Genomic DNA, 18,558 nt, shown 5'->3' with positions numbered 1-18,558 from the left:
GTAATGAAGATCACACTGGTCTACTTGTACATATATGCATGGCAAAGTGAATACATTTTAATGCTGTTGCTGAATTATCTTTAAAAGCAGTTGCTCATAACGCTGTAAATCAATTTTTTACACTTCATACAATCAGTAATGTTAAAAATCAGTATTTGTTAAATTACCTTTATGTTACCCATTTATTCTACAAATACATTTGGAGAAAATCTTAGCAGAACAAAGGCAATACTATTGCCAGCAGATAACTCTGAAAACATTCATATTCACACAGGACTACATTGCTGTTGTAATCTCCTTATACGATTCTGAATCATTTTACCTGTTGTTTCTTTTTCCTCTTTAGCTGTTATTCTTACTTGTATTTTTAATTGTTTGCACTGGGTTATAAGCAGCCTTGATCATTTTAAGGAAAGGCAGGGTAAAAAATATTTCAAATAAAAGAACTATATAAATACTCCCTGTGAGCTACCAGATACACATTCCATAAATTGTGATTTAAAGATTTATCAATATTTCCTTGTTACTGCTTTGTTTGAAAAATTCGAAGTTAAATTGCAGGAAACATTACCTAGAACTTCGGGAGGTTCTAACTGGAGACCTTCTGGTTGCTGGCCTTGAAGAACATTCAGAAGGGCCTGCAGACTTCTCAAACAGAGAGATGGGTGAGAAAACCTTGTCTCCTTGATAAGTTCAAACACTTCACAGAGTCCAACTTCAATTATCTAAAATACAACACAATAAGTCCCATTATAGTGAGATGCCTTGAATTCTGTACTACAGAACATGTCAAAGACTACTATTATGCCTTTTACATGGGAGCTTGACGTGGTCAGCGGGGTTACTTGCCTTTGGAAGCTTGATAGGCGGCTCCTTAGCCTCCTCCTCTTCCTCACTGTCTGAATCACCACTCTGCACCATGTTTTTTGAAGCCAAGGCTACAGAGGTCTCCCTTTTTTGCCACTCCAGAACACAATGCCGCACATTGCAGTAGACGTTGAAAGCTGAAGGGTTGCTGTGAAGCTTGATGTCTGGTATGGTTACCATACTATCCAGGTTTTCACTCTGATTAAAAAAAGAAAGACATTTTCTTGCAGTCAACAGGTCAGCAAAACCTTCATGTTATATTAGAGAGGCATTCATCAAAACCACATTCTTTTGACAAGTCCCCTATATTTGCTTAAGGGGTAGAGAGTTATCCTTTTTACTCAAAGCAAAAAAAAGGAGAGAACAAGGATAATCCATTTAAAAACTAAGAATCACAATGGGGAAACTCAGCCAGATGGGTGGGGTATAAATTTTATTATTATTATTATTATTATTATTATTATTATTATTATACCAAAATCATGAATGTAAACAAGGGATTTCTTAATCAAATATTGTTGCACTATATCCTCTCTTGGTAGAAGCATGAGACAAATCACAATTGAGAGAACTTTTCTTCTTTCTTATTTAGCCTCCCTGCAGGAATTACCTATAAATTAACTGATGCAAGGATGCCAAGCTGTAACACAGTATGAGCTCTCTCATTAAGCGGATTTCACAGCTGATTTCTCCAGGGGCATGGCACCAAAAAGACTTGTGTCACACAGCTGCATCAGTTTTTAATTAAGGACAGAAAGGATGCCCACCTGCTATTGCAGCCCACAGTATCCCCTTTCCCATCACTTCCCACTGCTGTCATGGAGTTTGCAACTGGTAGAGGTGCATTCTCTTCAGAAAGCAAGGTGTTTCACACGTTGAAATATGTGCCGCAGCTAAAGTGGTGGCACAGGTGCTGTTTGCTGCAGTAAATGTATGAAGGGTACATGAAGGGCAGGTGCAGATCCTAAATACTCTGAGGCACGTGCCAAGGAGCACCACTTGGCTGCCACTCCCTGGCATGCGTCCACTGTATGAATGGGATGAGGTGCTACCCTTCATATCTTAACGTGTTGCTTTTTTCTGGAAAAATACTGAGCTGATGTAACACAGTGGCAAAGAGCTTGAGCGACAAATTCGGAAGTCCTTGGTTCCAATCTCACTTTTGCCATGACCCTTGGCAAGGAGAGTGCAGGGATGGGTAGGCAGGCTCCTAGCCACTCTGGGCCAGAGTATAGAGGTGTGGTTTTTCTGCTCCCCCACACCCCCAGGGACCAAACTGACCAACCCCAGTGTATGTCCCTGATAGGAAGTAGAATCAAGAGATAGAGAAGAGGCATCCAAGTCTCCCTGTGCCTTGTCCATCAATGGTACCAAAAAGTATCATTAATCTATCCCAGCACTCAGAAGGCCTGCTGTCTAGGGGTAAGGTGGGGGGAAATGCCCTGGAAGAATGCAGGTGTTGGTAGTAAAGAGCCAAGTGACAATAAATGCATGTTTCACTCTCTCAGGATTAAGGCTTAGCAATGCAGATAGTATGATCATTACAAGCAATGGTCAAAAGGGTGAAACTTTCCAGACACTTTTTCAAACAAAATGGGGGGGGGGGACGACACCTGCAATGATGAAAAAGAGCAGCAAAGCTTTTAAGCTGTGGAAAAAGCTATTCAATTTTAATTTAGGTATATGGTTTTCAGAGGAATGGGAAACCATGGAATTTACATCAGAACACCTTTATATATACTACTACCAAACCCACTGAAGTTTTCATTGCTGGGGTACATTTGATTTTACCACTCCACTCCACACAGCCTGAAGTGACAGCAAGAAAAATACCTGCTCCACTCGCAAATGTTTGACTGCAACAACTCTTTGAAGGTTTAGCTGGTACTGATTATGGAAACAAGTCTCTTGGTGGAGGGGGAGGACAGAAAGCAAATTACACTAGTGCTGGGTGCAGCTAAAGATGGCAATATTAATCTATAATTTAAAAATCCTAAAAAGCTTGGACTTAAAAGACACCTCTAAAATTCCATCACAAGTCTTCAGTTAAATGCAGCCTTCATATTCTGTGTTTCACCCCTTGATATCACAGAAAGAGGATTCCTGGGTTGCTGCCCCAGAATTACAAACTCCCTTTCCTTAAAGGCTTTTCAAGGCCTAAGCAAGCTGAAGAGAGGTTATCAGAATGGATGTTTAATCTTGCTGGATTTTGTGAGTTTTAATCACATTATGTCATTTGTTTAAGTATTTGTACCCTGCTTTCACTGTATACATAATCTCAAAGCAGCCTTCAATAAATATACAATATACACATTTTAAAACAGATTAAAACGTTAAAAATAAAAAACATTAGGACAGTATCACTGTGCAAAGGCCTCCTGAAATAAAACTAGCCTAGTGTATGAAATCTAGCAGGGGCAGTGCCTCCCTGTTCTCTACACCACTTTAGGATTTCTGAACATTTTAAAACAGGTCGCAAATGACAGAGTGAAATAAAAAGCTAAAAAGAGTAACCTTGAAAAAATAAAACAGTAAAACCAAGGAACAGAGAACTGCATAATGAAATGCTCAAATCACCCCATTGTTGGGAAATCCTAATAAATGGATTACAACTTAAATATGCCCAATATTAAACTCTTGAGTTTCTTCTAGCTATACCGTTAACACAGGTTGTTATTTTTCCTCTTTATTTAAGTTTACTCCAATTTGCAGTCTTTTATTCCAAGTTGAAATAGTCAATTACAATATGAAAAGAATGATTTACCTTGTTCCGTGCTCTTATTTTCAATTTACTCTTCTGCTTTCTTTTTAGTTTCTTCTTACTTAAAAGCTTTTTACACCTATATAAAAAACAAAGTTTTTGTTTTAATTTTTCTTAAATCATAATACACCAGCAAATTAGATTTACTGTTCAGTCCTCAGAAATGTTTCAATGGATTTTACTTCAACATGTGTGTAAAGGATTGCATCCTACTGCTCCACACAAAGCAGAAACAAAAGCTAAACTACATCATCAAATGTCATCTTTCAACATCAACATCAGTCTCCAGCAAAGACATCAAACTACAATGGTCCATTTAACATGCAAATTAATCCCACAACATCAAGGTATGAAGTCTTCATCAGGAAACTTGATCCAGTATTTTATTATTCATTCTATTATAAATGAGGTCAGATGACTGAAAAGATAACTTAAGAGAAAATCTTCAACTATTTATAGGTTCCATTCCAACAGAATATCTGTTTGTGTATTACATAGTAATAGATGTGCTACAATCTCTTGTATAATGGATATAAAACACATAAAAGTTAATTGGCTTATCTGAGCAACAGAAAACTCATTTTGGTCCAAGTAGAAAAGCTGGTATTCATAATTCATTTTTTAATTTGGATCATTTTATGATCTGAATCTCATTCTAGTACAGTGTTAGAAACTAAGATATGAAATCTAGGTGCTAAATGGCACCTTAAACCTAGGTTATGGGCACAACAATGGAATAGCTAGATGTACTTTTTTATAACAAGAATAAAAGCTGAAAATGAATGAACTGCAGCTAAAATATAATGTTCATTTTTCTCAGGGTCTAGTCCTTCCCCTGCCCACCCCCCTAATATTCTTAAGAGGGTCTCTTATCAAGTCTTCAGAGAGTAGCTGGAAGTGGGGGGGAGAAAAAGGTCCTTCTTCCACCCTGCAGTTTTAATCTGAAATCTTAGGTGCAGTACTGCACCCTGAGCTCAAAAACTGCTCATGCTAATGAAATTCCCCGTCGCAAAATGCGCCTAGAACAATGGGAGTTTCAAACACGGTTCTAAAACCACAAATCCAGCAATAGTTTTGCAAAACAAGGTCACGCTGTACTCTCTACATCAGGCATCCCCAAACTGCGGCCCTCCAGATGTTTTGGCCTACAACTCCCATGATCCCTAGCTAACAGGACCAGTGGTCAGGGATGATGGGAATCGTAGTCCAAACAGCTGGAGGGCCGAAGTTTGGGGGTGCCTGCTCTACATACTCTCAGTCATGGGCTTATACATACTCCCTAAGAATTCTTGCAGGATTTCACTGGGAAGACCCTAAGAAACAATATTCATTGGAAGAACTTCTCCGTAATAAAAGAACAGTCAGATTAATAGGGCTGAAAATTGTTAATATGAAAGTTTATTTAACTCTCAAATTGCATGCCTTTTTGAAATATTAGAATTTGAGAATTTAAAATTTAAATACCAACTACCACTCATTGTTAGCAGGGAAAGCAGTCATTAGCAGCTTTTTAAATTTCTGCTCTCTATTTAGTACAACTTCCCAAAGACAGTAAAACAAAAATATCTCATACCCCCCCCAAAAAAGAAACCCACCCAAGAGTTGATCATCTACCACTTAAACTTGCAGTACTATCCCTTTACCTTACACACCTTTGTGATGTCCTTTCCAGGAATGCCTGCAAGAACGTGCAACATTCCGCAGTTACATTAACAAACAGTGCAGTCAATGGTGTCAAAGCTCTATCCATGTCAGAATACTGTTCTCCTCAGTGCTATTCTTCTAGAAAAAGAGGCGCCAGAACTCACCATGAACACCTCCCTTGTTCTCTTACAATGGCTATGATGCCCATCTGAAATGTGCCAGAACTGAGTTCCAGTGAGTTCCTACTGAAAAAAATCCCTGGTTCTCCTACTGACTTAGGTACAACTATGTTGTTGTTGTTGTTCAGTCGTTCAGTCGTGTCCGACTCTTCGTGACCCCATGGACCAGAGCACGCCAGGCACGCCTATCCTTCACTGCCTCTCGCAGTTTGGCCAAACTCATGTTAGTAGCTTCGAGAACACTGTCCAACCATCTCATCCTCTGTCGTCCCCTTCTCCTTGTGCCCTCCATCTTTCCCAACATCAGGGTCTTTTCTAGGGAGTCTTCTCTTCTCATGAGGTGGCCAAAGTACTGGAGCCTCAACTTCAGGATCTGTCCTTCCAGTGAGCACTCAGGGCTGATTTCTTTGAGAATGGATAGGTTTGATCTTCTTGCAGTCCATGGGACTCTCAAGAGTCTCCTCCAGCACTATAATTCAAAAGCATCAATTCTACGGCGATCAGCCTTCTTGATGGTCCAGCTCTCACTTCCGTACATTACTACTGGGAAAACCATCGCTTTAACTATACGGACCTTTGTCGGCAAGGTGATGTCTTTGCTTTTTAAGATGCTGTCTAGGTTTGTCATTGCTTTTCTCCCAAGAAGCAGGCGTCTTCTAATTTCGTGACTGCTGTCACCATCTGCAGTGATCATGGAACCCAAGAAAGTGAAATCTCTCACTGCCTCCATTTCTTCCCCTTCTATTTGCCAGGAGGTGATGGGACCAGTGGCCATGATCTTAAGTTTTTTTGATGTTGAGCTTCAGACCATATTTTGCGCTCTCTTCTTTCACCCTCATTAAAAGGTTCTTTAATTCTTCCTCACTTTCTGCCATCAAGGTAGTATCATCAGCATATCTGAGATTGTTGATAGTTTTCCCAGCAATCTTAATTCCGGCTCAGGATTCATCCAATCCAGCCTTTCGCATGATGAATTCTGCATATAAGTTAAATAAGCAGGGAGACAATATACAGCCTTGTCGTACTCCTTTCCCAATTTTGAACCAATCAGTTGTTCCATATCCAGTTCTAACTGTAGCTTCTTGTCCCACATAGAGATTTCTCAGGAGACAAATGAGGTGATCCGGCACTCCCATTTCTTTAAGAACTTGCCATAGTTTGCTGTGGTCGACACAGTCAAATGCTTTTGCGTAGTCAATGAAGCAGAAGTAGATGTTTTTCTGGAACTCTCTAGCTTTCTCCATAATCCAGCACATGTTTGCAATTTGGTCTCTGGTTCCTCTGCCCCTTCGAAATCCAGCTTGCACTTCTGGGAGTTCTCGGTCCACATACTGCTTAAGCCTGCCTTGTAGAATTTTAAGCATAACCTTGCTAGCGTGTGAAATGAGTGCAATTGTGCGGTAGTTGGAGCATTCTTTGGCACTGCCCTTCTTTGGGATTGGGATGTAGACTGATCTTCTCCAATCCTCTGGCCACTGCTGAGTTTTCCAAACTTGCTGGCATATAGGTACAACTAGTGATGTTTTACTCTCCCCTGAAGTTGGTATCACTATTATGAAGCATGCGTGTAGAACTGCTGAGCCGCATGTACACTAAGACCTCTCACAAAACTCCAGGAAGAAACAGGGCATGATACCAGGCAAGCACAGCCTGATCTGGAAGGTCAAATGAGTAGTTGATCACACTGGGAAGCAACAAGGGGGAAAGCGGGTTGAGGAAGTTTTCCCAACCACCCATGTGAGCTCAGGAAAAGGCCTACCTGGAAGGCAACTCCTCCGCTCTCATCTGAGTCCTAAGGCAGCAGAAAAAGCCGCCATCACATCATACTTGCCGCCACTCAGGCAAGCTATTTTTCTAGGCAGAAGTCATAACCTGCTGTGAGATACATCTACATATCACTGCCTATGCACTTTGTCACTGAAGCTTCTGCCAATTTTAATCGGGGTGAAATTGTAACTCCCTCAAATCCTCACCAGATCAGCTTTCATCAAGCAGAACCATTCACTCACATTAAACCATTAACAAGAAGTCAACCCAGTCCCAAAAGCTTGGAGAAGCAAGACAGTATAACATAAAACGAGCAGAAATATAAAAGGCAAGAAATAACTCTTCATTCTGACAGCAACAAAGGCAAACCATGCCTTTGTACCTAGTTGTACGTACACACACACACACACACACACACACACATTCAAGGGAAAAAAACCACTAACTTCTCATCCTTGACCCTAATTTATAAATACTCTCCCTATTTTATATGACCTTCCTAGTGTCATTTTAACGGTATATAAACTCATTGATCTTTTTCATTTTCCTCACCATATATGCACACTTCTCAGACTGGAGCAATTTCATTCATTAAAATTTATCACTGAAATGTGTTACTTTAATGTCTCTGTAGTTTTAGTTAACAATGGTCTCCATGCTGCATATAGAGCAGCCTTGCCCAACCAAATATTATCCACCTGTCTCAACAGACCCAGCCGGCATGGCAAATGTTCAGGAATGATGGGAGTTGTAGGGGGAAACCTCTGAAGGGCACCAGATTGAGGAAGGTTACTATAAAGTAAACAGCGAAGACCAACAACAAAAAGTGCAAAAGGGCCTTATTGAAGTGCCAATCAGATGTTAACTTAATTGATGATGTCAACCAGATCTGGAGTAAGTTTTAAGGTACCTATAAGGCAAATATAAACTAGAGTCTCGTGGACTGCAAGAAGATCAAACCTATCAATTCTTAAGGAAATCAGCCCTGAGTGCTCACTGGAAAGACAGATCCTGAAGCTGAGGCTCCAATACTTTGGCCACCTCATGAGAGGAGAAGACTCCCTGGAAAAGACCCTGATGTTGGGAAAGATTGGGGGCACAAAGAGAAGGGGATGACAGAGCACAAGATGGTTGGACAGTGTTCTCGAACCTACTAATATGAGTTTGACCAAACTGCGGGAGGCAGTGGGAGACAGGAGTGCTTGGCGTGCTCTGGTCCATGGCGTCACAAAGAGTTGGACACGACTAAACAACAACAACAACAACAAAACTTAGGACATGCTCATGAAGTTATCTATGGGAGCCTTCTCCAACCTACTGTTCTCCAACAAGTCCCAACAACTCCAGCCATAAAAGCCATGGAGAAATGTTCATGCTGACCAGGGCTGATTAGAAGTTTAGCCCAAATATCTAGAGGGCACCAGGTTGGGGAAGCCTAATTTCAATTTCAATTTCAAATTTATTGCGGCTATAAGCCCATAAAAGCATAAAATATGGAATATATGACAAAGTTACAGCAAACCATAGACCCTGGAGTCATAGGGAAACAAACCACAGCACAAATACAAGTTTTAAAATTGCAACCAGGGAGCAGAAAACAAAAGTATTAGTGGTCGTGTAGTTGGCCACAGCGCCTTTTTGAGATATGACAGAGTTTAGAAACCTTGCCACCTGCAAGGTTGTATAGGAGTCATTGTCTTGCAGGAGTAAGGCAAGGTGTGACTCAGCTGGTGCACCTGTAAGTTTCTGAGTTATTGGAGGAAGCCTAATTTATGGAATGCAAAATACTTGGGCTAGGTAGTAATAGAAATCAGTAACTCTTTACAATGATCAAAAGATGTAGAAAGAAAGAAATGTTTTTATCACTTTTCCTAGGAATGGTCAGCATGGAGAAATGTTTTTTAGTTTGCGTCACCCACCATCAAAAGGTTGGTGGTTCGAATCCGTACAGCTGGGTGAGCTCCTGTTGCTCTGCCCCAGTTTCTGCCAACCTAGCACTTCTCGAAAGCACACCAGTGCAAATAGATGATAGGTACCACTGCAGTGAGAAGGAAAACGGCGTTTCCATGCACTCTGGCTTCTGTCACGGTGTTCCATTGAGCCAGAAGCAGTTTAGAAGCTGGCCACATGATCCGGAAAGCTGACTGCAGACAAATGCTGGCTCCCTCGGCCTGAAGCGAGATGAGCGCCACAACCACAGTCACCTTTGACTGGACTTAACCGTCCACCTTTACCTTACCTTTTTAGATCCCACAAACAATGAACAAAAGAAGAGAACTATTTAGAAACAATACCATTTTGATGTAGCACAGAAGTATTTCAGTTTGCTTATTAAATAGCTAATGTCTATATAAGAAAATAAAGTCTCTGTTACATCTGACTTCATCCAGTACCAGAACTTATAGTGTCAGCCTCCTGTTTTGTTTAAGAATGTAGTTTCTCTATTTACAAAAGATCTAAAAGATAATTTGGTAGATCCATGCAGTTTTAAAGAAGGCAGCTTTATATGAACCAACAATAAAATTGGGATTAAGGTTTAAAGAAAAAAATGTGTGTAGCTAATTCTGTCACCAGTGAATTAGCAAGTATATTATTCTGTGCCTTCCCCCCACTTTGTTTTAGAGAGGTACCGGTATTTGGCAAGTATACCACTGACTAGCCTTACAGTCTCATACTCCATTACATTATGCAATATTATAAATGGATGCACATAAGTGAATCAAAATAGAAAATGCATACACTAAGTCTAGGCATCCAGTGCCAAAGATTTTCTCAAAGCATGCTCTTGTAGGTTTCCCCAATAACAATAAGCAGGAAGTTAAATAACACGGTCTATTTAAACAACATTCTTATCATCATGGCTGCAATCCAAAATTCATCGACTTAGTAGTTAGTAAGTCTTGCTGAACTCAGTGCAACTTTCTCCCAATTAAACATACTTAGGATCAGCTTGTTAATCTGTTAATAAGTGACTTCTATTATTAGCAGTGCTCTGTCAAATGCAATCTTTAGTTCAATACATTCAATGTAAAAGCAACCAAATTTTTAAAAAATCCTTCTGGAAATGCAACAAATAACCTCATGTGACATTCAGTGTCACATTAGAGTACTTCTGCTAGCATGACAGTACTTCCCCCTACTTCTCTTCTCTCTTCAGATCTGCTGGGGGGGGGGGGTGTCTCCCAATGAAAACAGATTTTGGTCCCTCCAAAACAGATTTTGGGGCTGCAGTGGGGAAGTGAAGAAGGGGAAATCCCTTTATGCTAGCTAAAGTCCATTCCACTGGCAGGTGGCTACCATCAGATGTCAGCCCTTGAGCTTTAATGGGGCTTAAAAAAAAAAAACTACTACTGTATCATTCAACGTTCTGTGTCCTCATCAGAAATGTAAAGTTTCCAAACATAGTGAAGCCATTGAATAAAATATGTTAAGGCTCTTGTTTTAGAATAGAATTGAAATATATACAGTTTGGTTGGGGTTTGTGTGTGTGTGTGTGTGTGTGTGTGTGTTACAGTATGGTACTTTCTTATCAATTGGCATATTTTCCTCATTTATGAATATGAAATATTTTGTGCAAACATGACTGAATGAAATTGTACTGTGTAATAAATATATGTTCTATAACTGTTTGCGTTAAATGTGAATAAATCAGTTATTGTTATTTTTTAGTATTAAAGGATTTACTGTATATTTAGCATTACAAATGGTTAAATATTTGTACTATAGGTAAGTACCTCAGCTTGAAATGAAACATGAGGCAAAAAAATGGATCTGATTAGGCCCCAGACTTCTGCAAATGTTGCAACGTAGGGGGCCTGGCTGCTAACAGAAGCCTTGGTTACAATTGCTAAGGAGGCAACACCTTTGGCAACAATGCTGAAAATTAGTGTATTGTGTATTTATGCTGATTGAGGGCATTAACCTGACTAACTCTCAGAACATCGCTCTAGAACAGTCATTCCCAACCAGGTGCCCTCCGAGTGCTTTGACCTGCAATTCCCATCTTCTCCGACCATTGACCATGTTGCCTCTGGCTGATGGAAGCAAAAAAATGGCTGGAGTCCAAAATATCTGGAGGTCCAAAATGTCTGGAGGGTACCAGTTTAGGGAAAGGCTGTTCTACAATAACTCCTCTTGGTCCTGGAATAAAAGCCAATAGCAAAGGGTCCTGATGGTGGCCATATGTTCCTAGCCAGTATTATATGTATGGCCACTAGAGACAAGGGCGACAGAGGAAGACAGAAAGGAAAAAAAGAAAGGTAGTAAAAGAGGAAAATAAGGCTGTCGAAAGTGGAGGTGCAATCTAGCAGGTGCCAGCCAGGAACATCCTGAAGAAAACGTAGAAGGGCGAGGACCAGAAAACAACAGCTGGAGAAGGCAGTAAGAGGGCTTCGGGAAATATATGCTTAAGAAAGCAGAGAGGCTTCAGCAAGTAAGCAGCTGGGAAGTGTATGCGAGCTGCGGCTGCCGCACGGCTCCGTCAACTGCCCGGTCTTCATGCCAGTCGGTACTCAGGGAACCATGAAGGGCCTTACCGCTACGCAGCTGGACGCGCTCGGGTGCCGCCTGGGCAGGCCTCGTGGCGGGGAGCTGGGCGGGGGCACCCAGGCCTCGCAGCGCCTGCTGGCCTATAGCGACGCCCTGCTCTCCATCATCACCACCGTCATGGTGAATCTCTCAGAGGGCGGCGAGGGGGAAGCTGCTGTGGGAGTGGGGGTCTTTCCCCGCCACGCGCAGAGGACGGGTGGAGCTGCTGCACCTGTTGGAGTCCCGCCTGCTGCGCTAGACAGGCTGGGAGCAGGAACGAGGCGGGTGGAGACGCAACCCCGGGGTTGCCCTTTCGCAAGGAAGGGGCGAGGTTTCTGCAGCAGCACCGCTTCCTTTTTGAAGATGAAGCAGCATGGCTGAATTAGAACCTGGGTCACAAGCGGGTGTGCCCGGGCACGCGGTGGGTGCGCGCTCGCGTGGATTTACTTCTAGTGCCCGTTAATTTAACGGGCATAATACCCACTAGTTTGTAATAATTTGGAAAATAAAAATAATTTGGGAAGGGGGGGGGGAGAGAACTGAGAGAGGACTTCAGTCCAGAAGCCAGTCTTGTCTGTGAGTGCTAACTGGGGTGGGGGTGAGGATTAAGCCCTGGCTTTAAATGGGGGGTTAACTAAACAAGGGTGACTCATTGGTAACTATAACAAGATGTAACATCTCACAATGTTATCCTGCAAGCTTTAAACTGGTTCCATTTAAACATATATTAATGTCTATAATATCCTTTGGTTCATGTTTGAAGTCAAAAGTTGTCGGTCAACCTCATGCTTAAACTATTATCAGGCTACTATAAAGAGAGGATGAAAATGAGTGTTTGCTTTAAGATATATGGTGGCAGCAGAAATTTAACAGCAGAGTTAAGTTAAAACATGGGTAGGCAAACTAAGGCAGTGGAGGTTTAGGTTCAGCGTTTTCCATATCCTAGAATGATCATGGGTAGGCAAGCTAAGGACAAGGGGCCGGATCCAGCCCAATCGCCTTCTAAATCTGGCCCGCAGACAGTCCAGGAATCAGCATGCTTTTACATGAGTAGAATGTGTGCTTTTATTTAAAATGCATCTCTGGGTTATTTGTGAGGCAAAGGAATTCGTTCATTATTTGTTTTCAAATATAGTCCAGCCCCCCACAAGGTCTGAGGGACTGTGGACCAGCCCCCTGCTGAAAAGGTTTGCTGACCCCTGAGTTAAAAGATACATATGTTTTTTCAATGGTTTGTAACAAAGCCCCTTCCGCCCATAGCAAGGAGGGGGGGTTGCAGGCGCCACGAGCCCTTCAAGTGCTTGGGGGGTGGCTGCAATCCCCTGAGCCATTGGTTGAGCCCCGGGCACGGTTCTACTCTGAATGACCAATCTGGTCGCTGTGGGGGCGTGGCTTGCTAGGTGGGGGCCTAAGGCAGGCCCACATCGGTGGCCCCAAGGCGAGTTCCTAGTTGATGTGCATCAACAGGGCTCCCCTATCGGTGGTTAACCCTTCTCGGACTCCCAGCACAATGGGCTGGAGTCAGATATAGTCAATTAGATCCAATGCCTGGGCCAATACCGCTCAACATCCATAACCAATAAAGTTGTGGCCTTTCTACGCCCATTAACCTTACTTATTGTGTCCTGAGTCTTTATTTCACCACGGGAGGGGTCGGGTATCGCCATGCAACTACACCAAGTGTAACAAAGGGAACTGCTAGTACCTACACATCACGGCTGTAAACCTACATGTACTTAGTGTTCTGAGACTAAATCCTATTTAATTCAGTGACATTTACTTCCAATTAAACATGTTTAGGATTGCAATATTGAGTATTTAAGAATATCTTAACTTTTAAAAATAGGTTAAAGGGGCAGGGAAGATATAGCTATCAACACTGTAGTAAATAAAAGGAAGGCTATTATTTGGGCTCAGAAGCCATATTTATCACACATGAGGAGGGGACCTCCTTTAAAGAAAAGGCTGAGGAAATAAACATACCTATAAGGAATAGCAACATTTTAAAATACTGGTATTCAACTAATTATATTCTTTTATTAAGTTCAAAGTTAATTGCAATTAGTAAGCCTTTAATTCTGTGTGCAATTGTGGGAGGACAGTCCACTGAACTCAACGGACTTGCTTGTAAGTATATATGCATAGGATCAAGATACAAATGTTACAGTTATTGTACACAAAATTAAACTACCTTGAACACTTAGTTTTATTTATGGCCTATTCCATCTCAGTAAATATATACCGGTACCCCTGAAAACGTTTAACTAGTCTGTTGAAATGGAAAGGTTTGCATGAACTGAAACTAGCATTTCAACTCTTTCTCTTGTTAAATCCATTCCTTAATGGTTGGTGTGTATGTGTGTGTTTGAACATTCATTAGTTTATTTCACTTGATGTAAAAGAGGGTTATATATGAGGTAAGTGAAAAGAAAGATGTTTCAGAGGCTGTGTTATATAATAGAGGCCTTGCCATGTGGTTTCTCAAGTCAACAGACTTGCACCGCACCCCAAACTCCTTATTCTGCAACATTTGAAAGCATTTTTGTAATGTGAAGCCTTAAGAGTGCTGCTTCTCTGGTAAGAGTTGAGCATTATTGCCTTTGAATTGTTACCAAGAAATTTGAGGTAGTGTGCTAAACTGTTTTAACTCTTTCATTAATTCATTCTGAAAGAAAGTATTTCATTATAATATTTCCCGCTTCGCATTTCAGGCCTTCAGAAGACAAACTGAAACCCACCCTCTCCATTTTTCTATTCTGTCCCACTCCGCGTTATGGTCACATTATCCCCAGAGACCGAGAAGCACCAATACCTTTTAAAGCATGCATTCATACATTCTGTGGGTTGTACCCAATAGGCAGAGCAATCCAAATTGCACAACACTACCAAACCTCTGTCCACAGGCACTCACAGAAGCAGAAGGGGAACAGGCAGATGGAAACAGATCCCTGTACCAATTCCAAAGTTCCTGTGAGCAGAATTCCATTCATAGGATGTTCCACCTCTGGAGCAGAGGAAGAGGCAATCTTCCCCAATTCCCTTTCCTGCTGCAACTCCCCCATTAAAACCTACTTGGAAGAGTTGGAAGACCCTCTGGAAACATATGGGAAAGGCTGATTGAGTATGGGGGAAATCACCTTTCTACCTTCCTTCAGAAGAAACCTTTGCTAAATTCTCAGTTCCTTCCGTCAATGGAAGGAGCCCTTCCAGTCACAGAATACTTTGGATCCAACCTAATGTTTTGCTGTTTGACTTCCTTGGTGATAGGTTCACTACCAATGTGTTAAATATTAAACAAAAACTTATTAGTGTATTACAACTGTTACAAGTTTATTTTACATACACAGAAATATGTGTATGCTCCATTTCCAATGTGTTTTTTAAAAAAACCAAAGAACACTATTTTGGACTATTTTCAATAAGCAAGATAACTTGTAGGGTTCGTTGACAGCTATGGTGATAGCATATCTAACCAGCATGTGACACTGGACTGTATCTGATTGTCATATTCCAAACAGACAGCAAATAAGGAGTAAGATTACCAACTCTTAGCTTGCCTTGCTGTTGTTAGATTACTAACAATACGAATACGAACCTATTTCCTTTTATAACCAACACACGGCAACAGGTTAAGTATGATTTCAAGAGTTCTAAATATTTATTGCCAATAATATACAGGGCAATCCAAACCTCCTATCTGCCATACTAGAGGGGTTTTGGATGGGGCAGAGATGCTCCTCTTCCAACCTTATTTGGCACCCCAAAGTACCTGCCCAGATGGTGGGAGAAGCTATCACTGGTGATATCTCTGCCAGCAGTAATCAATGGAAATTCCCAGTACTGGGCATTTCAGGGGGAGTGGATATACCACCATCTGATTCCATCACATCCTGGCAGGAGCAAGCTGGTGGCAGCTACACTATCAATCCTCACCACTGCTAGTCGGGGGTTAAGACTGCCATTATTGCAATCTAATTTATTACCCTAAAACAAGTAGTCTATCATCCAACTTTTGACTGCTCTGGAAAATATTACATTTCCACACTAATAAAGAGGCAACCTGTTCCTCACTGACAGATTCTTGTAGGTAATATTCCTGTGCACTCTACATAAATAGTATATTTACTCCAATTACTTGGTAGTTGCCTACTCCACAGCCTGTCATTAGGGATTAATTCTAAAGCAACATCTTTCCTCCAGAGAAAACTGGTGAAAAAATGTTATGTCAGTTCAAAATCCATATGGATTTTGCAAATCCATGTTCTGGAAACCACAGCTTGTTCTTCCCTGCCAAAATCTAACTGGATTTTACAATCTACTTATTCCCCTCCACACACACATATGGAGCCCTTGATAGGTATTTCTACACAGATGGAAAAGAATAATACTGGAACAGGCCCAAGTTCTCAAGATTTGACTTGCAGACAAATCTGTATCATCTTGCTCAATGACAGATGCTAATTCTCCTTAGGAATTGTTCAACATTAGTCCCAATTCTCTTTTTCCCTCTGCCCACTAGTTTTGCTACATTAAGTAAACACAGATTAAGGAGGGGCAACATCTTGGGGTGGAGGATCAATGGCAGTAGCAAAACTACTTTGATGCCCAACACAAAATAGACATGCTGCAAGGTACTGCCCAAACAAGGGGGCACATTCTGCTTACTCCAAGAGGTCTTAGCCACCTGGATTTTTTTTATATACCGGTATCTAACATACAGCCTCATCGCTGAATCACCTGCAGCATGTGGGCCTTCTTGAGAAGAAAGAGACAGAGTTCCCTGTTCCAAATATTTTGTGGCAGTTACCACCTAGCTGATGAGCCGAGATGGCACAGAGACTTTCAGACTCCTTTTCCCCTGACTAGATGCCTACAGATTGAACAGGATTTACCATGGCACTAAAACGCCACCTTCCTTAAGCTGCAATTCTAAGCACAGAGACACTTGCCTGAGCCAGTAAAGCCCCCTGGAACTTCTGAGTAAGCAGGCATAGATTTGCACCTTGTCAGGACCAAAGTCCACTATGGGAATGGCTGAGCACTATTTTGCTACCCCTTCAAATCCTGCTACAGGGGGGAGCTGGTGCTCGTGTGGAAGACCGCTGTGTGCTTGTGCACCCACTAGCCTATTAAGTGCGTGTGGATGTGTGCGCGCGTGTCTAGACAATAAGGTACAGTACTGTATTGTCCTGCCTTTTAAGAACTGCAGTGCCAGAGGGCGATCTCGTTTTAGACAGGCAGCTGTGCTGCTACGCAGGGCTGTATATCTGCCCGGAGATCACCCAGGAGCTGCCTGCACGGGAACCGGTCCCACCACCCGGGATGCCTGGGCCGGGCTGGCGGGTCGTGTGTGCGCGCATCTCAGCGCCCGCTTCCGCGTCGCCTCCGCCGTTGTTGTCATTTACCTGGTGCCCGGGTGCCCGGCCTGCTCCCTCTCGCTCAGGGCCGCCGCGGTGTAAATCCTCCGGTAGCGCTCGGCCAGGGCCCGGCCCGACAGAAGCAGCTGGTAGCGGCCCCGGCAGCCGCCGCCTCCTCCTCCTGCTGCTGCTCCACCTCCACCGGGAGGAGAAGGCAGCCCCGAGGATGCCATGGTCGGCGGAGGCAGCAGAAGCATCGCCCCGAAGCCCGCCGCGCTCTCGCCGGGGCCCATGGCCACGCACGGCTCGCCGGTACCGCTGGGGAAGAGGAAGAAGCCCGGGCCGGGCTCGGATCCGGTGCAGGCGGCGGCGGCGGCAGAGGAGGAGGCGGCGGCCCCGCTCATCGCTCTCCCCTCCCCGCCTCTGCGCGCTCCGCCCCCGCGGCCGGGAAGGAAGGAAGGCAGGCGCCCGCTTCCCCTCCTCCTCCTCTTTCCCCTCAGCGCCTCAGCGGCCCGGCCATAGCCAAGCGCGGCGGCGCAGCCAACAGACACACACAACCAGGCCGCCCGGCCGGCAGCGCCTGACTGAGACGAGCTGACTGACAGGCACTCAGCTCCTCCCCCTTTTAGCGCGAGCGCGCCGAGAGCGGAGGGAAGGCGGGGCCTTGAGGGAAGAGAGAGAGAGAGAGGGGGAAAGAAAGAGGCGGGGTGGAAGGGCGGGGTGCGCGCGCGCGCGTGTGTGTCTGTGAGGAAAAGCAAAGCCGGCGTAGGGCGAAGCCGGGAGACGCAAGGGCGCGGGCGCGCTCTTCTTTCTTCGCGAGTCCCTTCCTCCTCTCTATGATACTTTCTACTGTAGCACGCCTCTTTCCGACTGTCAAAACGCTGACATTTTGGTCCGGACTGCGCCTGCGCGACGTTTCCTTTAAAAAAAAAATTGTCTTGCCCCACCCGCTTTTTATTTCCGCCCCCCCCACACACACACTGTAGATCCTGAGAGTCATTGTGCGCATGTCTGTTGCGGTTGAGGAGGGAGCCGTGTGTTTCTCTCAGGGGGTGTCGCTCGCTCTGAGGAGTTGTTCTTATTTCTCTACCTCCCCCCCCCACTTTCTCTTGTATCTGCTTCCCAAGAGCGCGTGGAGATGATGTCATAGTAAATTGTGTTGTGTGTGTACACACACACACACACACACACACACACAGTGTAGACGCTTAAATATTTAGCAGCGGTTGGAAAGAAGAGAGAGATACAGGTTTTTTTTTAAGTATTTCAATTATTATATATTTATATGTACCCCACCTTCCCCTGATGGGAATTAAGGCACCTTACACACAGAGAGAGAGAGATTTGGTTTATTATATTTCAATTTTTTTATTTGCTATATTGATTTTAAAAAAGAAAATTACAATCAACCAAAAAAAAAAACCACCCCTGTAGAAATCTTATTAAAATAAGCATT

General features: G+C 43.2%; 1 protein-coding gene across 13 annotated transcripts in view; it reads right to left on the bottom strand.

Annotated features, from left to right (window-relative positions):
- The window catches only part of MYCBP2 (MYC binding protein 2), a 139,543-nt gene extending 122,034 nt beyond the window's left edge, over positions 1 to 17,509 (bottom strand). For all 13 annotated transcript variants that reach the window (XM_033147922.1, XM_033147924.1, XM_033147928.1 and 10 more), the window contains exons 1-4: positions 17,151 to 17,509; positions 3,632 to 3,707; positions 850 to 1,065; positions 572 to 725 (exon numbers count right to left, since the gene is read on the bottom strand). In XM_033147922.1, the coding sequence (XP_033003813.1) occupies positions 572 to 725; positions 850 to 1,065; positions 3,632 to 3,707; positions 17,151 to 17,506 (802 nt within the window). In that variant the 5' untranslated portion in view covers positions 17,507 to 17,509. The remainder of the gene's footprint in view (positions 1 to 571; positions 726 to 849; positions 1,066 to 3,631; positions 3,708 to 17,150) is intronic.
- Positions 17,510 to 18,558: the final 1,049 nt, after the last annotated feature.

This window comes from Lacerta agilis, chromosome 4, assembly GCF_009819535.1.
Source record: "Lacerta agilis isolate rLacAgi1 chromosome 4, rLacAgi1.pri, whole genome shotgun sequence".
NCBI classification, from domain to species: Eukaryota; Metazoa; Chordata; class Lepidosauria; order Squamata; family Lacertidae; genus Lacerta; species Lacerta agilis.
Note: the sequence above shows the minus strand (reverse complement) of the source record. Positions and strands in the feature narration are given on the sequence as shown.